The sequence below is a fragment of the Pollicipes pollicipes genome, unplaced genomic scaffold (assembly GCF_011947565.3).
Source record: "Pollicipes pollicipes isolate AB1234 unplaced genomic scaffold, Ppol_2.1 Scaffold_266;HRSCAF=296_pilon_pilon_pilon, whole genome shotgun sequence".
NCBI lineage: Eukaryota > Metazoa > Arthropoda > Thecostraca > Pollicipedomorpha > Pollicipedidae > Pollicipes > Pollicipes pollicipes.
This window is the reverse complement of record NW_023596155.1, coordinates 230293-253338: the sequence shown is the minus strand read 5'-3', so window position 1 is coordinate 253338 and position 23046 is coordinate 230293. Positions and strand designations below refer to the sequence as shown.

The following is a 23046-nucleotide window of genomic DNA, read 5'->3' as shown; positions in this document are numbered from 1 at the left end:
TTTGGGATGCATTTAACCCTCGCCAAGGTTCACGGCTTCTCATAACGCGGGCCGATAGGGGAAGAGGTCGATGGCCTCCCCCTCGTCGTGTCTAACCTAAGAAAGAGGTAGTCTTGTGGGAATAACTAGTGAATTGGCATCAGTGGGATACCGCGACTTGTGTTATTTTATGCTGCGTTTTACACTGCTGGGTAAATAGTTGATCCCACGTTACCAGGTCAAAATAAATGTTCCTGAAAGTCGAACATTGCAGGCTAATCCGTCCTTGTCATCAATCTAAAAGTCACATAGGCAGAATTCACGCCCATACTTCTTTCCAAACGTAACAGATGATATGCTAAGGCGTTCAAAATTACTTCTTTCAGATGCGCCAGCTGTTTCATGCGCTCGTTGACCACCGCTTCATGTCAGCCACGAGCCGACGCCTTGCGGCCGGTGGAGACTGCAACGCCGGGCGTCGGGGTTGTTTCTAAGATTTGCGAGCGTGCATGTTCAAAATTAAGTTACATGATAGTTCTCAGTAATCGATTCTGACTGAATGTTGAAAATTTTAAGCCAGACATGGGTCAGCTTTGTCAATGCAAAATCTGACCTTATATTGATCTACAACCTACATTCAGGAAGTTCTCAATGTCTCTGAAGAACACAGAAAAATCTGGCGAGTCTTCTGAGTTCTATCGGTTTAGAAGGAGTACACTAAGCGATTGTAAAATAAAGAGCGCCGGTGTTTAATCCACGCAGTCGCTCAACGCCTCATTTCAGCAGAATTTAAAATACAAACAGAACTGATTTTGCGGTAGCTTCTGGTTTTTGTTTCTGTTCCGGTTGCAAGATCAAAATAACAATAATGCAAACGGCACCTTACCCCTCGTTAACAAATGAGCTATATTCGGCGGTATTATGGGGGGAGGGGCCTTTACCAGCAGGCGGCCCTTGTCAACCCTGTGTACCCCATGGAGAGGCTCTGGCTATGCTCTTGCCCGCATCCTAAAGTAGTTAACTCGGCTATGTTGAAAGGGTGCAAACGAATGTCGGGTGGCCCAATTCATGCCTAAGGCAGGCAGCTTCCCGAAAGCTTATTTCTTGCTTCACAGCATGTAAGAGAAGACAATCCAGAAATAGATCTGTCTTGTAGCAGGTGTCTGATGGATATAGCTTTACACACCAGGAAGAAGTGATGGTGATCCATAAACGTACAGCAAAGCAGTCATACGATTGGTGAACAGTCATGCGATGGATAACCGGACTTGGGCAGTGGCCGCCGACGGTGGACGGGAGCAGGGCTCAGATAAGAAATATCTCAGAGAGGGATCTTAATTTTGTGGCTTGTTTTTAAACTGAAAACTCCGGTTTTATGATTTTTGTCACATTGCTTTTGAAGTTGGTTTTGAAATCTTCCGAACCTCATTCCACTTGGAATGTTGCGACAGATCTTATCTTTTGAAAAACAGTCGGCGAAATTTACGCGCAAGAAACTCCGGCGCAGTATGGGTTACTGATGCGTGATTCGTATCTAAAATTCTGATCAGACTACGCCAGGTAATATTTTTGCATGAAACCTGTAGATCCAGGTGCCTCCTCAATGACCCAAAACGCCCACCCGTTCGTGTTATTTCGCCTCCTCAGGGAAGACAATGCTGAAATGAAAGAATAGAAATCTTGGGATGGGGAAACAACTGTAGGTGAATATTTAGCATAGCAGCCATGGCACTCAGTTATTTCCTAAATTTGTAAAGTGAATTCAGTACGGACAATATCCTCTGGTCAACCCAATTTCGCAATGTTCCTACGCCTATGCTCATATCTGCCACATATTACCCTAAAGTGACCCTAAATATAAACAGACATGTCCCTCATACAAATTTGAGTATGATAGCATGATGGTATCTAGGTGAAAGTGTTTTGAACGCATATTTATGATGTAGGGCTCCGTTTATGTAACAGTGTCGGCCCGCCGCGCAGTCTGCGGAGTCGCCAGCTCCCGCCCGCCGCCCACGCCGGCGTTGGATCGTCGTGCAATATTCCTAAAACCGTCACTTCTCAGAAACCGGAAATGCTACTGACAATTTGTGGTCAAAACACGCGCCCTGAGTGTCCCAGAGGCTACTAAAAATTTGGGCTCATAAAACGACATGTTAGAGAGGCATCTTCAGGAAACCTCGAGGAGGCCGTATCGACCACCTCTCCCTACCAGTTCGAGGATTAAATCGATTTAAACAAAGCGAGAAAGATGAGGATAAGTGCTCCACACAACACTTAAAAGTAAGACCTCGAGCACCTCGAGCTGATCTTTCGAGCCTGAAGGCATCAATAACAAGGCTGTGCCAGTCAAAACAAGTTATTTTTGGTATGGTCACATTTGATATGGTCATTCATGGTAAGGTCATAGGATGCAAACCAAAGTGCGTAGATCCGTACTTTTGCTATTGAAACTAGACCTTGGTCAGTGACCACACGAATCGGCCAGCAGAATAGCAGCGGTTTCCTGATTGGTCAGCTGGCAACATGAATACTGGCTAGTCACAACTAACTCTGTTCAGTACGTTTCGTGACGACTAAGCCGCTTCTGTCATAATTGATACAAGAGTCTAATTTGATGAGAACTCGTTATCTCAAATGTTCCATGGCAGCGGAAATCCGTCGACTCAGGCCTCACACGAAGCGCTCCAAATCTCGGCAGCGCATAAGCCGTGGAACCATTAGCTGTTAAAACAAGCCTGCTGGCCATGGGCAGACTCATGATCGCCAACCTACTGGAAATAGTACAATGATGCTTACAACTTCGTTAAATTTGATTTTAATGCAATTTGGTGATCATAAATTACTTAGCCTATGCCCTGGTAAACCCAGATGGTCTTTGCTGCCATGTACAATATTACCAGTCCTCAGGGGCAGCTCAGCAGGGGGCAAAGGGAGAGAGAGCAGCTGCCCGCTCCCCTCCCTGCCGGCAAGCGCAGGGGTGGGGGCAAGCAACTGCCCCCCCCCCCCCCCTCTCCCCCCAGCAGGCCTCCTCCCCCAGCAGCCCCTCCCCCCCCCCCCCAGCAGGCCCCCAAGAAGGCCAAAGCTCTCTTTTTTGCAGCTAGCTCTCTCTCAGGGGGGGCTAGGCTTTTGACCCCCCCCCCCCCCCCCACCCCACCCCTACCAGCAGGCAGGCAGGCAAGAGTGTGTTTTCCCCTCAAAATTTTGGGAGGCACCTTTTCTAAGCTAAAGGCATTACAGCTATTCGTAGATTACCAAAGTTCAGAGCAAGGAGGGTCACATAACTGAATATGCTCTCAGAAGAATGGCTTGCGGTGCAATGATATGACTTGGCGTTTTGTTTGGTACGTCCATTTTTATTTCATCTGGTTTAATCTTTTCTGTCTTCTTCGTTAAGGTCAACCGCAGGAAGTGTCAAAAACACACGTCGTTTGGTTGCGCGGTATACAAGCACACACACGCGTCCTTGTATGCGAGGCAGCCAAAGGAATAATTTCAAGCATTTCAATATGCATCTTGACCATAGACGCCTACTACAATGTCATGAGATGAGAAAGGGCGCAGTAGGACTGATGTTTCCGCCTGCCGAACACCGCCCGCCGAACACCGCCCGCCGAACACCACCCTCTGAAAGTCACCCGCAGAACACCTCCCGCCGAACACAGCCCGCCGAACACCACCCGCCGAACATCACCCGCAGAACACCTCCCGCCGAACACAGCACGCCGAACACCACCCGCCGAGCACCACCCGCCGAACACCGCCCGCCGAACACCACCCGCCTAACACCACCCGCCGAACACATCATGCCGAACACCACCCGCCGAACACATGCATGCCGAACAACGCGGGCCGAACACTGCCAGCCGAACAACGCGGACCGAACAACGCCTGCCGAACCTCCGTCCTTTTGCGCCAAGCCTTTAAGCCATGATCAATACGTATCTATACGTGCGCTAACACAAGATCAGCTACCACGTACCATCAGAAGTCTGGAAAACCTAGTTTGAGAATTAATGGTCCATCAAGACGAAACCACCTGCCAAATTCGAAATGAGGAGCACACGAATAGACCATACTCAGACCTCACCTCGTTGCGCAGCTTCTTTATTTCTGTGGTGAGCTCCTCACACTGCTGCGTGTACTGCCACTTAGCTGTCTTTTCACTCTCTACTATTTGTAGCAGGTGAAGGTGCTTCTGTTCAAGCTCCTCCTTCTGCAGCAGGAGCTTGTTGAAGCTGAATGGAAAAAATTAGCTGTAAATAATCATGTCCATCGGAAGGGTGTGGGTCGCGTTGTCAAGCCATATCAAACGACAACGTATGCGAGAAATTATGCTGATGTGACTCAATCCATTGGGTGAGCATTTGGACACTCCTTGTTTATGCCGGATCCCACAAGATGAATAAGCAAAAAGATTATTGCAAAACACTTCATGAACAGGACAGCCCTGAGTGTTGCTTGGTCTCTAAAAACCCGGTCTTGCAGGTCTTCCGAAATTCCCCAATTCAGGTGCATAAAGCTCCACCCTAGTGTGCTTTCTGTGACGTACAAAAAATAGCTCCTAGTTAAAATGCCATTAGCAAAAGAAACCACGAGATCACAAGTCACAGCTGAGTTTCCAACGCGCAAACTGACACTAACCGACTGGTATAAAATCAACCCTAATCATCAATGTAACGAGCTAAAAGGGGAACGACTGTGCTGATCCTGATTAACTTGCTGTTAAGGATTGTCTTTGCATTTGATGTCAATGCAGGCTGTCCTCTTAAGTCATGTTGTTACGACCAAGACGGTAGGTCCTTCAGTCCTAACGTCTCATAAGCGGATTATATAGCTTCAAAGGTCTCGGCCCGGCCAGCCAGAGCCTTTCTATCAGAGCTCTTATGCCCACTGTGATCGGACTTCGGTTCAACAGGAGCTTTTAGTAAAGGACGTTATCAAGCCAACACGACTGGAAACATCACTCATTGATGACAAAACCAACCTTTGCTCGATAACGTGTGCTTAACCAGTCGCTTGGTATATTGAAGGTCGTTAGCTGTGAGAATAAGAAATCTGAAATGATAATGCTAGTAAACCAGGGCCTCGAGGCTTTCCTTGTGTACATAACGTACCATGGAAACGATACCAACGTAACGATACGTAAACGACACCAACGTAACGTACCAGCGTAACGATAGCGTACCATGGAAATTGCACGGCTTTCAAAATGCAAAAAAAAAATCTGAAGGACACGGGCTAAATACAGGCCCAGATGTCGGCGGCCTGGGTCGCCGTGCTACGAGACCAACACTTTGTGACGGAGGAGAAAATGAGTGATCGTATTGCCACCAGCGGGGGTGAACTGTGCGGGTCATCACGCGCTCTCGCGTGCGCCATCCATGGCTCCGTCCGTTTTGCGAGATTTCGTGGGACTGATGTCAGATCTAGGCAACCAGCACCATGGGGACGGGGGGCGAACTGAGCGGCACAGACCGGCATACAGTAAACAAACCGCTGAGCGATGTCAGCAATGCCCCTCTCATAGCTGCGCCAGTAATCGGCGGGGAAGAGAAAAACGTTACCTGCTGCGAAACTGGCCACGAATAGATACGCTGAGCCCTCAAGTGGGATATTTGCTTTCAGGGAAAATTGCTCAGTTGCACGCTCAGTCTTTTTCAGCTATATCCACTAAAAACATTTACAGTTTTGCAATACTTTAGCCAGAATCACCGACAGCGTAAGCCATTGAACGTTAAAAGCAGTATCCCGACTTTTGTGCTTCTTACTTCTTGCTAGATCAGATGCGCATGATTTTTAATTTGATTCGAAGTAGCCGCTCCTGCGGGAAAACTTTTAGTAACCTTCCTGCTCATGACTATGAAGGTGACACGTTTAATTTGCTTTGCTTTTTCCAGCGTGTGTGTTCTGTAGTGTTTGCAACACACTAATGCGTCAAAACGTGTGTGTTATAAATGGTGCGAAAGTTTGAAACACTCTGTTTAGGTAAAATATACGCGAAAATAAACCTATTGTCCCACAGAGGCAACAAAACGTTAAACTGCGGCTTTTATTTATCACCTTTTAGTGTTTATCAGGGTGTCTCTTTTCGAAGCGCACTTTGGCTTTGGAAATGGGAGTATTACATGGTCCATAGCGTCATATTGGTTCACTGGCACCAGTACATTTCTTCATGACATGCTCATGCCGACCACTGGGCCTATCACAAACGTTCTTTAATTCGCAACAGTAGAGGTGCGCACGGTTACAGCAGTTACTGCCCACAGAAGCAGCTATAGCTCACATCGTCGATTCACAGCCCGCTAACAGTCATCCGAGGAAATTGACTTCCATTAAATCCAAGTTCGTAAACGATATCAATCGAACAGCTCAGGAGGCCCAATACTTTGTCAGTTTTATGCTAACTCTTAAGCTGGAATCCCAAGGAGCCCGCCCAGCTGAGTGTCGCGCGCCGCCGGGTGTGGCCCAGCAGTCAGCGCCCTTCGCGAGGCTATTATTGTATGGTGTCATTGGGCTGAACGGTGACGATGGGTATGGAACAAGGCTGGGCATACTCCACACAAGTCACGGTCGCACAGGGATAACGTTTTAGTTGTGATTTAAAATACTTCAGACATGTTGGTTATGTTTATCTGTATGGATGAGACGCTTGCGGATCATATTGATTATGATGGTTTTGATTCTGCGACATGGTTTATTCTTAAGAAATACGGAACCATTGTGTTACTTTTTAACTTAAGGCTAAATAGAAATGCCGTAAATATCGTACAATTACAGTCTGAGTATAGTTCGTCGCGCCGTTTTCTTTGTGTTTGATGTATTGCAATGAACTCATCTAACTTACAAATAGATTGAAACCATGTGGAGAGCTATCTGGTTATATATTTATGCATTACAACTAACATTTGGAATTGAGCAATATGATTCATTTCAACATTTTGTGTGCAAATACTGGCATGACTTTTAAAGGGATGATTATTTTCTATCCAGCAAGCCGTCTTTTTCGGAAAACTACAAATCATGTAATTAAATATATAGCAGTTAAGCTGTGCCTTTGTCACTGAAGTATCAAATCCTGCCAATTGCTTCAAAGTTTGGGGTTAACAAGTCAGCAACACAATAAGTGTGGGGCAAGCGTTTGAGCGATTCGCTGATCTTCACGGCAAGATATTTTGTTCCATTTTAGTTCTCTATGGGTGAGCTGTGAATTCGCACGTTTAGTTGTAAATTGGAGTAAATAGTATTGAGGCTTGAAACAAAAACGTAAGTAGTTATTTGCATCACATAGTTATTTGAGGTTATTGGTGTGGACCTTCGAAGAATATGGGGTTCAAACGTTTTTGTTCTCCTCTAACCTGCATAGAGACTCATGCAAGGGGCAAACATCCAAGGAATGTGAGGTCCCTGGGCGTTGGAGAAACACTCAAAAGCTACAAAACCTGAAACACAAACACCGAATATGCGCCTCATTGCACATATATCACTACCTCAATCCAATAAATATCATTGGGAGGTCAACGGAAACGACAAAGTATGCATCGTCTTGAGGTTCCAAGAGGCGTTTTGTTCTTGCGGAGAAAATGTTCCTTCCTGGGTGTGGTATTCAGCGCACAGCCCAAGGTGTGCCAGCCGGGCTGCCTCACCTGGCCTGCCTGATGGCGTCGATCCAGGCCTTGCAGTCGTTCTCCGAGTTGGCGCGGAGGTCGTACTGGCGCTGGTTCTCCCGCCGGTACGTGATGGACAGACAGTACTGCGGCACAGCGTGCGTGACGTCAGCAGGCGCCGCGGCCCGACGGCGTCCCCAGCCGCCAAACACGGCCGCGCGCCACGCCACGGCCGACGCGGCGCCCCACGATGTCCTCCGCCCAGGATGTAATGCGGCGCAGCTTGCCTTGAAGGATGCCGTCGTGCGGCACAGCCTACCAGGGCGGGCTTTCGGCCCTCGCGCTCGGTAATGAAGCAACGAACACCATGCAGCGGCAAGTTGTTTCCATCCAAAATACTTCGTCCGTTCGATATGTGATGTGAACTCAAAGGTGGGAGAAAGTGCAGAAGACGGATAACGCGCAAGGAGGATGATACCTTCCAGGTTAGCTAAGGGTTAGTACAAATTATCTTATATTTGGGAGCATGTGACAGGTATCCACTATCCAGTGCACCACAATCCTGTCCTTCTTCGATAAAGGACAATTAATGCGATCATGTGCACAGTTATGCACTAAGTTCAAATAATGCGCAGCTTTACTCCGCGAGTACGAGGCTTATGTGTTGCTTGACATTCAACATCTGCGGAATTTTCAGTGTCATTACGTTTGTTATCGGTTTTACATGCTTTTGTTGTCATTGAGGCTCAACCCGGAAGATGCACTCTATACGCTCAGAAGCTGAGGCTGTATGGTGTCGCCTGCCTCCTACCCTGACAGGAAGGTCGGGCAGCGCGGGGAGTCTAATCCCGTACCTCTGGTTTTCCAGACGCTAAGAGAAGCCATTGCGTTACCGAAGCCCGAATATCCGTTGTATACGAATGATTAAAATGGTGGCTTATATTCATGCAAGACGGGAATGCATCTTTTAACTGTAATCGGACGTCTATCTTTAAGTTACAGCTACATATCATGAAAACCGGTAAGGTTTTTTAGAGCTTTATTATTTTAAGTACGATTTTTCTATGTAAAAGGTCGTACACATGGTCTACTCTTAACTTCAATTGAACACCTATCTGTTGCCCGCGGCTGCGTGTCATGGACAGCTCATTTGGTTGTGCGTTCAGTGCTGCCCGGTACGTGACTATACCGTTTCCACCGTAGTGTGACCGGGTAGTCGGTGACGGGGACCGTTAAGCTGATTCAAGGCTGGTGGTCCTGCCGCCCGCGCCTTACGTCGTCTGCGGCAGTCGCAGAGGCCCAGCGGCGGTCTCGCCTGGGGCTCCGTCCCCGCGGGCTTCGGAATGTTTTCACCTGATATGCAACTCCTGGGGCTTGGAGGAGGTGTTCTCAGCGGGGTCCGATTCTATGGGCTTGGAGGCGTTCGTAGCTGGGGTCAGAGGCCTTGGGCCTGGTGGAATGTTCTTACCTGGGCTCCTCCAGCCCCGTGGGCTTGGAGGAGGTGTTCTCACCTGGGATCTATTCCCTCGGACTAGACGGTATTCCCACCTGGCGGTCAGAGTCCTTGGGCCTGGACGGGCGTTCTCGCCTGGAGTCCATCCCCTCGGACTAGACGGTAAGCTTACCTGGAAGTCAGGGTCCTTAGGCTTGGGGGAGGTGTTCTCACCTGGGGGTCAGAGTCCTTGGGCTTGGAGGAGGTGGTGATGAGCCGCTCGCAGTAGCATCCCTCCAGCAGCACCACCCCGGACGGTCGGCTGCTCGACTCGGCCTCGTAGTAGAACAGAAGGTTCTGCGTGTGGATGGTGAGGTTCGTCACTCGTGCTCCACACTGGGTAGGGGTGTCGCTGCGCTGGCATACAATAGAACAGCGTGTCCACAGAAGGTAGGAGTGTCACTGCGCAGGCGTGGAACACAACGGTGTGTCCACGCTGGGTAGGGGTGTCGCTGCGCTGGCATACAATACAACGGTGTGTCCACACTGGGTAGGGGTGTCACTGCGCAGGCGTGGAATACAACGGTGTATCCACACTGGGTAGGAGTGTCACTGCGTAGGCGTGGAATACAACGGTGTGTCCACACTGGGCAGGGGTGTCACTGCGCAGGCATAGAACGGTGTGTCTGCAGAAGGTAGGAGTGTTACTGCGCAGGCGTGGATTAAAACGGAGTGTCTTTACTGGGTAAGAATGGCATAGCACAGGCATGAAACAAAACGTTATGTCCACACTGGGTAGGGTGTCACTGGGCAGGCGTCGAGCTCTTCCATCATGCGGACACCGTGCTTGACTTGTCAAGACGGACGTTTAAAATTTAACGGCGTATATTAACACGCGCCCGGGTGGCCGGTTGAATACCCTCGCTCGGGTGAGGTCAATTGACCCCACTGGGATCTCAGAAACTAAGAGAGCCTGAGACACCAAATTCACAGTGTGTGTTGACCTACAGGTGAACTTATTTGTGGCAGAACTTGAGATTCTTAGGTCATGAAATTCGGGTCAAGGAAGGTCAAACAAGCTTAAACTCAAGATTGACGTTCGAAGTGTAAACAGATCCTGGATACCTGTTCTAAGCAAAAGGTCACTAGTGTTCATTTAAGGTCAGTGGCCTTGTTTGCCCTTTCGCAGGTCATGGAGACCAAAATCATATGAAACTGCTTTGAATTTTGCATTTGAATAGGCGTCATTGATTACACTACGCAGTATGTTCCAAAAAACATAATGATCACCCCGATCATTTTAGGTCAGTAGCCTATTTTGACCTTTAAAAGTGAATGCAAGATGTGCAATCTGATTCCTGTTATGAATAAATTCGGAATGAACACCAGAATCCAACCCACACAGGAAGCACTAGAGCAATAAAGCAGGCTCGTTTTAATCTTGGTCTGACCTTCATACCCGACCTTAAGTCAATGAACTTTGTTCATTCAATTGTTGTGTTGCCTAATAAGCCATTTCGGAGATGTATGGCTTTGTCTAACGTTTCATTGTTGCATCAGATTGAACGACTCCGTAACATTTGTATTCGCTGAATGCATGACCTGACTTTGACCTACCGTGGTCAGCGACCATACAAGGTCCATCAAAAATTTTGACACCAAACGATCTGATATTCAGTTGTCTACGGTCATGTATAACTTGACAAGGCTACGTAAAGCCGTTCGGAAACCATTCCAGAAAAAAACCTTCGCGGGGTCAAATTGACCCCAACCGAGCGCGTGTTCAAGTTACGAAACGGTTATCCTTTGAAACTTGTATCCAGCTGTTATATTGGCTTTGTGGTCCTGCGGTTCCGGTGCGCCAGACTGGTGTAGCAGTTGCATAAGTGCAGTGCTGTCAGTGATATATGGGCATGTAGCTTTCAGACCAGACTGCACCATGGGGAACGCGAATGACATGTGTCATACCGTGTACACATATTGGTGAGGTGCCGTTTCGCACTCGAAGTGGGTCATCGTGCTCATGATCAAGAGGTCACGGGTTCAACCTCAAGTATTCTTCCACGTTATTCACTGGATCCATTGTGAGAGCCAGCCGTAACAGCTACGACAAACATTAACTTAACGACTGTATGCGTACGAGCGTAATTTAATGTCCATCGTCGATTCAGTAAATGCTCACGCCGTCACTAAACCATAAAGCTACCCCATCGCGCCACCAATCAGCCTTGCTAAGGCACGCCAAGGTGTGCACGCAACAATAATGAATGTAATAAGAACAGCGCACACAGGTGTAAAAGGGTGCACCCGTAAAAATGATACCTAATCGACATCCAAGAGACATGTCGGCGTTTGCGCTCGCTGCCATACCGCGAACTCGATGTGTTTGACGAGCGCATACCGGAGTACGCTGACCTTTATCAACGCGAAGCTATTGTAATGTCTTCCACGAACCAGCGCTAGGTTAACGGCGCAGAAGGCACTAGAACGGAACAAGCCGAGATGGACATGCGCAGATGGTCTTACTTCACTGCTCAGCGCAGGCTTGCATAGTTCAACGTCAGTGTAGCTTGTCATCTTCACATGTACATTTTCGACTGCGTGTGCACTCCGTAAAGCTGTTTTTAAATAACTTAAGTTGGTTTGTATCTAAATAGAGTTGTTTTGGCCTAGCTACCCGCGAGGAGTTCAAAATCCCAGAGTGCAAAGCATGACTTGACCTCATTTGGCCCGACATAAAAGTCAACGGTACACCTGGGAAACGCCTTGGAATGACCCCCGCAAATTGTAGAGATAAAAGCGGCGGCTTTTACTCAGCGTGCTAGTGTGGAATCGGCGAGTGGCGGTATTAATAGATACCGACGATGGTGGTGCGAATTTCAAAGCTAGCGAAGGATTGGGCAAAAGTTCAGTCCGAAGTATTACGCTGGCACAGCCTGTACTTTGTGCATGCATATATATCGAAATATATTAAGATATACCCCAGCCTTACAAATTCCTGTGTGTATATATATATATATATATATATATATATATATATATATATTCAGTAAGATTATATATGTGGTGTGTGTGTGTGTGTGTGTGTGTGTGTGTGTGTGTGTGTGTGTGTGTGTGTGTGTGTGTGTGTGTGTGTGTGTGTGTGTGTGTGTGTGTGTGTGTGTGTGTGTGTGTGTGTGTGTGTGTGTGTGTGTGGGTGTGTGTGTGGTGTGTGTGTGTGTGTGTGTGTGTGTGTGTGTGTGTGTGTGTGTGTGTGTGTGTGTGTGTGTGTGTGTGTGTGTGTGTGTGTGCGTGTGTGTGTGTGTGTGTGTGTGTGTGTGTGTGTGTGTGTGTGTGATACCTTTCGCGGAGACGGGCGGCGTGTGGAAACATACAGTGTGCATTATGCTCATGAAGGCGTGGGTAATGTCTACCATCGCCGCCATTAGATACCGCTCCATTAAAAGGCTCTTCTGCCCAGGCGTTAGTGGTATTCTGCGGTGGCAAAGGTCAGTGTGATGGGCGCATGCGAATCAGAACGAAATAGCTTAAGCACCAAACCATTATGGAAGAGCTCGTCGGAGTCAGCTCACACAATGGAAACAAACGTGATGCGATGTGACGAGACTGCGTGTCGGGGGACCGTTTTGCTGTACATATATATATTGTCCGGTATGAAGCCATGCTCGGCGTAGCTCAATGAGATGATGAACGGCCACTACTGATAATCAATAATCAATCTCCGCATTGATGGCTTGGCCGACATTAATCAGAAATGCATAATCACCAAAATGGCGAAGGATATGAGACAGTACATCGCATTCAAATAACCCCACAATCCTCGTACCTGTACTTCGCTCAAGCATGCACTAGCGTGAACTGCGGCTGGAGTAATGCGGAACCCATTGGCAAGGAAAAGTATCGGATAATATTCTGCAAAGTAGGATTCCTTACATCACACCCTTTGAAGTAACGCAAAACTGGGGAATATTAGCCTAAACACAAGCTAAAAATATAAGCATTTGCCAAATAATTTATAGATAGAGTATAATTCAAATATCTGCTGATATCTGCTGCTATATAAAATATCTGCTAAATAGTCATGGTTGCAGCACGAGCACCATTGAGAGGATTAAATCGTAGGCTTCTATGTATTTCGCGTTCTTTGATCCTAGTCTGCAGGAGCTGAAAGACACCGCACAAGACTTGGCTGTTCTGATCAATGGCCTGCCGCCATTGTGAACTCCGAATTGGCCTCCCTGAAGGAGGCGGCCGTGGTCCCGGGGGACGGTCGCCAGAAGGACGCCACCATCGGCGCGGATGTGAGACCACTTAATTCGGCATTGGAGAACCGCGGCCGCTTCGAGCGGAGGGACGATGGTTCCCTATTGAATAGGCCCTCCACCGACCTCAAGCGGTCAGCAGTGGCGCTGTGGGACACAGTATGTGACGATGCCACCGGAGGGGAAGATGCGAAGGTGTCTTTGCCACTGATGAGTGACTTCGGGTGAAGAAAATAATGACACTGGCTCGCAGCGCTCAGTGGGCGCTAGGATAGATTAAAGAGACACCCCTTTTTATCAGTCTGGTACGGTTATTGAATCGACGCGACAAGACGTGCCTGAGTGCCGGGAGACAGGCGGCAGTTCGGTGCATTCTTTCTGCATGCGTCATGGAGCGACTTTTTCGCTCATGTTACCACGCAAAACGTTTTAAAGCCGCCATGGAATGTGAACAACCGCATTACAGCATTGATTATTAACATGACGTTCCTAGCATGCCATCCACGCCGCTAGCGTCCCCACCCGCGCGTCGGTACGGTCGAGCCCACCGAGGCGACCTCACTGCACCCATCGGGCGGGCTCGTGACGTCTGACAGCCAGCCGGGCAGCCGGCGAGCAGCCCGCAGCGTCCCGAGCAACGGGCAGTCGGCGGGCAGCCTACAGCGCCCCGAGCAACGGGCAGTCGGCGGGCAGCCCGCAGCGTCCCGAGCAACGGGCGGTCGGCGGGCAGCCTGCAGCGTTCCGAGCAACGGGCAGCCGGCGGGCAGCCGCAGCGCCCCGAGCAACGGGCAGTCGGCGGGCAGCCTGCAGCGTTCCGAGCAACGGGCATCGGCGGGCAGCCTGCAGCGTTCCGAGCAACAACGGGCAGACCGGCGGGCAGCCGCAGCGCCCCGAGCAACGGGCAGTCGGCGGGCAGCCCGCAGCGTTCCGAGCAACGGGCAGCCGGCGGGCACCCCGCAGCGTCCCGAGCAACGGGCAGTCGGCGGGCAGCCGCAGCGCCTCGAGCAACGGGCAGTCGGCGGGTAGCCCGCAGCGCCCCGAGCAACGGGCAGTCGGACGCAGATCTGCATCGAGTTGCGGCTTCTCATGAATCGGCCGTCGCCACGCCACGGCAAACAGTCGTCGGCCGGCGGTAATTGCAACTGGCTGTGGCGGGGGGGGGGGGGGGGGGGGAGGCGGCCGGCGCCGTCGGCAGAGCAAACAGTCTAACGGGGCGAGGGGGGGGCAGACCGGCCGGAGCGGAGCTGGTGCGGCCGGGGGTCCGGCGTCAGCGGGCCAACTGAGGTGTGGTCCGCATTGTGCAGTGGTGAATGCATGACGAATATGTTTGCAAGTCTAAGAGGGCTTTCAAAGAAGAACCAGGCGCCAGTTTTTGAGAGCGTGATATTTGATGCGGGCGTCCGGCATGGCATCCGGTATGGTTGGTGAAAGCCGGTTTGAGTAGCATTATTTCATTAGCCTGATGCTGCGCACAGCTCGGTGTTGATGCCGCACGGTACTGGCTCCCGGCGATTTATAATCAAAGTTTTCGCTTGTTCCCCTCGAAAAAAATAAATTACCGCATGTGTATGCCTGCCAGGTCAGAGGCCATTTCAATATCCGGGTGTCTAGATAAAAAACTGAATCATGTCGGATAATGCTGGGGATTATTTCTACGTCATCAGTTTAGACCAAAGTATTCATTAAAACTTTCTGAGTCTCCTTATCGATCCCACATCGCCCTAACCTTACGGGGCCCTCAGCATTCCCCCCAAACACTCACCGCACCCCGAGCCCTCCCCAGACCTCCAACCACCTCCCCAGTGGCGACCTCCCGGACCGCCCGGGTCACTCGCGCACCGGGCTCTCTCCCGCCGGCGCCGTCCTCTCTCCGCCGGCGGCCATCGGCCCGTCCTCAGGTGCGCCGTCGATCGCCGCCGGCTAGCCAGAGCGGGCCGGCGGCGTCCGCGGCGCGGTAATAGGCTCCCACGGGTGTGCGCGCACAGTGGCGCGTGCAGGCACCAATTGAGAGCGGCGACCGACGCTTGCGGCGGTAAAATGATTGCCCGCTTGAACGAAGCTGTTCGTCGGCGACGGCGACGCAGTGGCCGGACCCAGGGGCGGCCTGGGCGTGACTCGCGCACCCCTTCACACCTTGCCTGGAGCCGCCTCTGGGCGGCCAGTGCGCGCAGAGCCTTCCCGCCACCTTCGACCGGCCGCGTTGCACGGGCTGCGGTGCGCGGACCGGGACCGGGCCGCGCGGCTCCTCGCCCGGGGAGGAGGACGTGACCGGCACAGCACCGCAGGCCGACGGGAGGTGTCCGCGCGAGTCTGGGTCCATGGCGCCCCCGGATCGGATTACAGAAGATCGGCGCTGGCTGGATCGACGGCGACCGACAGGGAGGAGCCGAGTTGGCGTCGGAGAGCAGGGGCAGAGACGGGGGAGATACAGGATCGGGCCGCATTCAGAGTCAAGGACGCGGTCAACTTCCAGGTCAAGGTCATGGCCAAGATTACGGTCACGGTCACGGTCACAGCCGCGGTCACGGTCACGGGGTCGCAGCCACGGTCACGGGGTCACGGCCACGGTCACGGGGTCACGGTCACGGGGTCACGGCCACAGTCACGGGGTCACGGCCACGGTCACGGGGTCACGGTCACGGGGTCACGGCCACGGTCACAGTCAGGACCAGGGCCAGAGACAAGGTCAGGATCGAAGTCGGGTTTTCATCTGGTGACAGCTGGAGCGGGCGGGACTGTCACGCATTTGGCGCGGCGCACAGGTGGTGGCACGGCCGGCCCGACACACGTCCACCTGCTCAAACGGACTCCGAAGGACGCCGATGGCACAGGCGGACGCGAACATCTGGCGCACGATAGATATCACTTGGAGCAAAAGTATCCAAAAAATAACTTCGCAACCTAAGTTATTAGCCATTTCCGACCAAACGCCTCGACGCAACGTTCCTGGGACTGGCTTAAACAAGGCGTCTAACTTTGAACAAACTGGTGTTTCGAGAACGCTCGTGTCGGGGGCTTTTGTCGCAACGATACGTGTGACGTCCGCGTTCCCGCTGAACCGAAGCACCATAGTTGCGTGGCCATCCGCTTTCAATGATGTTTCTGTCAGTTCAGCCTGTCACGCCCGTCCACACACACTGGTCTGTCAGCGTTAACAACGTCAACTGTGCGGTACCAAGAACTCGTGCAGACGGTGGATGTTGACAGAGACACAAACCAGAATCGCTGACGAGAATATTGTAAGATATTCTCACCACGCTGCGTTGCGTTTTGGCTTGCCGCAACAATTCTCATGTTGCTGCTTCACTCTTTCCGACACTGATCTGCGCATTGTATCTTCACTTGTACTGCCTATCTCCTTGTCAGTGCATATTGACCACGGTCAATCAGCCCAACTCGGTAAGCGCGTCGTTCCTTTGTGATCAGCTGGCTTGCAAAATTTCCTTACACGTAAGCCCAATAAATAAAGTGCAGGATAGGAGGCTGCTGATTGTATTGAGCTTATGCAGTGGCACTCTGCGTGTCTCCACGGGCTGTTATAGATGCCGCCAGATAGCCCACCATCCGAGCGGGATCCCATTTACTCCGAGCGATAAGGCCTAGATAGCAGGTGCAAGGGCTGGCAAGCTCCATGAGGAACAATCAGCACTTTGTCGCGTGCGGATGGGTGCGGTGCACGATAATACTTCAGGAATGACCTAGTTTCCGATGGACTGGACCGCCTATTGCCCTAAGAATTCACCAATACGTGTCTGTCCGTTCGCCAATCAAGCATTGGCCCGTGATTTACCACGAAAGGATCCAGACAGTCTGCGCCGTGTTGGGCAAAGGCCACATATCAGTATCTATCGTCTGCACATCTGAAACAATGAGCTTAGGACTGCCCTGCTTAAAATTGGATTCAGACTGTTACATAAGTAACCCACTGACGCACGTTTCATGCGAGTACAACCGAGTCCTCACTGGTTCGCTGTATGCGAGGCATCGGCGAGACCGTAGGCCGTTTGATGAGGCTGCCTGTACCGGAGCGGCTATCCGAACTCGACACGGGAACAAACGTCACGCTACCACACATGTTCGAGCAACAACCCCGTAAACATGGAGAAGCGGGAGACGCTGCTCTATCCCATACAAAACGAGCACAAAGTGTGCCCCATCTAACTTCATCTATTTATTTTTCATTACGCGGGTCATTACCGATATGTGAGCCGGGCGATAAGTAATGGAATAAATTCCCACTTGCATGCCTGTCATTCCGATTTTTATATGTTTTGTGTAACTACAGATATTGACTTACAGATATTGACTTATACAGATATTGACTTTTTTTACAGATATTGACTTATATTGATTCGCCAGGGTGCGCTGAGACTTCAGGAACAAGATCCAACAATTGGCTACTCTGGTACTGCACTGAGAACCTCACTGCATTAAATTGGATTTTAAAAGCACATTCACTGAATAATTTTTAACACAATGCAGACTGCCCAAAACCACGATTCAGGAGAAGTTCGAAGGGAGGAAGCCATCAGAACATATTTGGCTAGTATCATTTCCTGGCCCCACAACCTTAAGGATAAAAAAGCCAAACTCTTGAATGTATGGCTAATGGCGATCTCGACCAGTGCAGTTAATTTTTCGAGAGTGCATGCTATCTAAGCAGACAAAAACGGTTGATGAGATACCTTAGCCAGATAGATTGAAGGAAAACAATGCAACAGCTGCTATTATTCTAAAAAGCATTCCAAAAAATGATACAAATCATTCTACCAATATTTCTAAAGAACAAACTATTTCTTTTAAAAAACATTCCGAAAGTGATGAACTTTTGGATTCTGAACCAAGTTGTTCAGTATTAAGTCACAACCGTCAGCATGGAAATCGCTCTCGGTTGTAACAACGTCTCGATACGACTTGAACGTGACGTCACCACTGAGATCCGTCTAGTGTCGACCTTGACCCGGCCGGTGCAGTTGTGCCCGCAGCGTCATCGCGCGGAAAAAGTGGGCCGATATGTCTTTCTCGTATTATCTGCGAAATCTTTCGTAAGGTGTTAACCGTGGCATTAAGCACGCTCGTCCAAAAAATCGTTACCTCACCAAACTCAGTTTTTGAAGCGTCGATACACCCTCGATAACTTGAGAACTCTTCCGAATGTGGTGGGATATATAATCAAAAGACCACATTCCATGACATTCGGGCGCACTGTGTTGTAAGCTTGCGTTCAACAATATTAAGCACAGGTAAGAGTGCTTATCTACGTGACGCATAGACACATACGGAAAAATGGTAAGACGGTGCTTATTTATGTACCTATGCAAAAATGTTCCTTGCAAATGCACTTAGAAATTAACGTAATATTATTTTTCATTATTTTTTTAAACACAAAAAATACGCAGCAATGTATCTACGCCCTACGGATAAGTGGATTTTGTCACTTCAAAACGGCACAGAACTAGCGGTTATAAGCAATGGCTACATATCGAAGTGATTTACGCAAAAAAGAATGATGCAAAATGTCAAATTTTTGTATTCTTCTTTAACTAAACAATGGCATTTCTTGCCACTAAAATACGGGAATTGGCGATTATCAACGACATTGACATCAAACATGCGATGGCCAAAATACTAAAGTGAGGTGCGTATGTATATTGTATATGGCGGTCGCTGTGAGTGACCAGGCATCTACGGAGGGGCTGATGGATGCACTGACAGTATTTTCTTAAGTCACCGGTCTTGGGTTGACTGTGCATAAATCAAAACTGATGTGGGTTGACAGCTCACGTCAACGCTCGGGTTTTGCGTGCGAGATTTGTACCAGCAGCGAAATGCATTCGGATTTTGGGCGTATGGTTTAGCACCACAGACAATTACGAGGAGGATCATATCAGGCCGCCACCGCACAGCGTGTTGTTTACCATTACCATCTGGCGCCAACGGATTCTGAGCATAAAGAACAAAATAACAGTGGCCAAAGCCACCTGATATCTAAAATGATATATAGCATCTCTTCTGTCGCAATTAAAACGATGCATGCGCAATGTAGTCCCAATGATGGTGTTATGTCCATGTTTACTATGTGTTTCCAGCCTTGGTAGCAATTAGTACTGCAAAATTGTGACAAAGCAGTGTCTTGTAAGCATTACACAACACAAATCTGAAAAGCCAGGGAGTTTAAAGTTGCTTCTTTCATAGTAGTGGGCAGGGAGTGCAATGAGATTTCTTTCGCAGGAGCTTGTACCGTAAATAAAGAGGGATGTCGAGAAAACTGATATTACCAAAAAAATCGGACGTGTCTGATCAAACAATGACTGAAAAGTACAAAAATGTGGCATACTCTATTTAAAGGAAGTTTTCCACATTTAGATGGGTTTTGCATTAAAATAGCCATCTAGGTGACCTTCCGGTGCTGTTCACAATCGTGCCGTTCTTAAGACCTATGTCCGTCCTGTTCTCTGAGCCACACACCGCGCAAATTGGGAGGGTATTTTGGGGAGAGTATTTCAGTCACATTGACATTCAAGACGCCAAAATAACTTCATTCAAGTCTTGTCATTCCATAAGCCATGCGGCGATTAAAAACAAGGAAAATATAATTGTCGAGGCGCTTAATTTGACGTTCGTGAGTGAAATTTCAAGACGTAACAGCCGCGAGTTGGCTCTCGATCAATGTTGTGCAAGGTTCGATGACGCAAACAAACCATGGCGCATTGAGGAGCATATTATCAAACAGAGACTGTGCTTGTCTAGAGCAGTCTTTCCACTTAAAAAGGATACCAATAGTTATAAGTAGAATTGTTTCGTCATATCTGATACTTGTTTCCATATCGTCAAATGTGAAGGATTCCCTTGACAGGGAATGGCCACATTTGAGAATATTGAAGTGTCCGACGGGGATCAGAATTAAGGATTCCTGGACTAAGAGTGTAATACTGACACCGCGGGAAGTTAATCCAAAATACCGTGGAAAGTAATACTAAGGGACACGGGTGGAAAACCGGTCGATGTAAACGCTAGAGACTCGATGTCACAACTGAATCTGAACAGACGTGTCCTTGCATCCAATATACGCACAAGAGACTTCCACGTCATTGAAATAGACATCGTCACATCCAATGCTTTGAACAGGTGGGAACACGAAGGTGCGCATGGATCTGCAAGAGTGGTAGGGAGTTTCGTACATCCATTATACTTAAACGGAGTCAGCTATACGCCAATGGTATTAACTTGAATATTTCATCCTTATGTCGCTACTAAAAACCCTTTATCTAAGGCGCGCAGTTCGTGCTTCAAGGGTTCCTAACTGCAACGGAAATGCATTGTTTCGTCATGGCTTCAATCGCATGTCTGTACGTGCCTTTTGGGACAAGGTAGTTGCAAACATGCATAGACATAGCACCTGTAGAGTGGCTGCATGCAAATGCGTACAATACTCTGTTTGAATTACTGAATGTGCCGCTTGTTATGAACTACCGCGGGTGTGAAGGACACAGCTTTGTTTGGGCGGAAGTTTTGTTTGTTTGTGTTGTCATATGCAGTGTTCGTAGAAGTGACCGATTGGTAATTAACGTCTTGTCACATGTAATGTGTAGCATTTTTTCCGAGAATGTTAGTGTAGGTATCTATGCAAGCCTGTTTATAAGCAATCTATTGGCTGCGCCGATGAAATTTGGATAAAAAGTGGTGGAAGTTGGCGCAGAAAAATAGCCACTCCCCAGATTCCGCAAGTCTTATAACTAGCCAAGTCTATCCACCTGGTCATCTCCAATCTGCTTCAGACCGGCCCGGCGCCAGGCCTCTCACCTGGTACAGGTTGAACCACCGCAGCTGCCACTTGGAGTTGTCGGAGGTGCGCTTGTAGAGGCTGCCGCACATGTGCTGGTCGTAGCGCGCCTTCTCGGCCAGCATCAGCAGCTGGTTGTCGTTGATGCGCACGCTGCGCTGCATCTTGGGCGAGAGCATAGCCTGGACGGACGGGCGGCGCGCCGCTCGGGAGCGCCCCGTGGCCGCCGCGCGACGCAGATCGATCCCGCCGCTCCACCTGTCGACCAGCGGCGAGCGGACTCACACCGTGCACGACACGCCGCCGACGGCGCGGCGCCACGGTTTCACGCGGCGGAGGCGTCTGCCGGTGGCGGCGCTGACACGGATCACACGGCGCGCGGGACACCCTCGGAAGAGAGCGTGACGCTGCGCTGCGATCGGAGGGGAGCGCAATCAATGTCGGTGCTCGTTGTCCGCCTACCGGGCGCTGTGCACGCGCAAGGCAGGATTGCGCGCGGGCTGCTGGTAGGCCGTGTAAAACACCCTGCTGGTGGCCTGTGACTGATCCGACCTGTCGACTCGTAGAGCCCAAGGTAGGGCCAGCAAGCGGGGCCGATCCCACCACTGCGTTATTCTTGAAACGTCGTATGAAACAGGGCTAAACTTGACGAGGTGGGCTGCTGCTCCAGCAGGTTTTAAATGAGATGAGAATATGTGAATCCTTGGAACTTGACACGAGCGGGGGCGCGTGAAGTCAGAGCAGCGTTTGTCGTGCAGTGTGCGATTCAAGGGTATTGTAGTTCACGTGCGTGTGTTTTAGGATTATTTGTGCCGTGTTCGTTCTGTTTTGAATAGTTTTTAAGGCGTTTTTTTTTTGTTTTGGCTTTTTCTAGGATAAATTGATAAACTCTTCGAGTTTCCACGTGACTTCTGTGCCACTTTTGCATTTCGTCAAAACTAAGTTACATTAGGTAATAGATAGGTGCATCTTAGTTTTTGAGAGCAGTTGCTGTAACCTTTGGAGCATTTTTTGTTGATAAGTAAGACCTTCGATTATTTCCTTGTCAGGTCTGTAGTATGGGAGGCATCAGCTTAGTGATAGATCAGGCCCTAGATAATGTAGCTTTTAGGAAAGAAGTACAGATTTTCAAGGAAACGCATGCTTGTTTAAGTTTTATTAAGAATGAGAGGTTGGCAAAGGTGTCAACTGGGTGCGGGGCAAAGTCAACTGGGTGAGGTGCACTCCACCTACAAGGCTGAAGTATGACAGGTAACACAGAATAAAGGATCAAGACCTTCTCATGTAGATGTTGGAAGTGCAGCTGTGCCTACTCCGAACAGTTCTGAGGCACTGCGAGATGCTCCCAGGGTTGACCAAGTAAAAGCGATGGTGAAGCGGGGATCGTCGCAGGGGGGGGGGGGGGGATTTTCGAGCTAGACGTCTCAATAGGAATTTCTGCACGGGAAGGGAAGGAAGAAGATGTCTAACTAATCCTGCAGCCAAGGTCAGGGACCTAGTGACACTGGTAGCGGAGGTCACCAGCGAAAACCAAGTCAATGCCGTTATTGCATAGGACGGAGTCAAAAATATAGGGCCGGCAAATAGTGAGTAGGTAATTCAAGACTATAGGACCCTGAATCTATATCAGAGCAGCTCCTGAGTGCAGTTCCAGGGCACCGGTGGCCGGTGCTAGAGTAGGGAAACTTTGCAAAAGGCTAGACTTCACGTTTGTAGACGAGCGGGACGGGTTTTTTTCAGATGGAAAGATCCCTATCAGAGGGACAGACTCCACTTCTATGAGAAGGGTGAACGAACGCATCCTTGAGGGAAAATAGCGTCTGGGGATCAGAGGGTGAACATAAAACGCCTGAGAAACGAAAATTCAAAATTGCTAAGCAGCGAGGCAAAAAGAAGTGAAATAAAAGTTAGGTGCTCCTATGCCGATATAACAAGTATCAGAAACGATTTTGGGAGCTTTATGTTCATATGCCTGAAGAAAAA

The 23046-nt window shown here is 49.5% G+C and overlaps 1 protein-coding gene across 1 annotated transcript in view; it reads right to left on the bottom strand.

Moving 5' to 3' along the window:
* LOC119114582 (ras-specific guanine nucleotide-releasing factor 1) overlaps positions 1-23046 on the bottom strand; it is a gene marked incomplete at its 3' end in the record, with an annotated part of 98938 nt that overhangs the window by 30833 nt on the left and 45059 nt on the right. Inside the window, 4 exon segments of the mRNA XM_037238671.1 lie at positions 4070-4217; positions 7626-7732; positions 9253-9375; positions 21084-21321. Coding sequence (XP_037094566.1) covers positions 4070-4217; positions 7626-7732; positions 9253-9375; positions 21084-21321 — 616 coding nt within the window.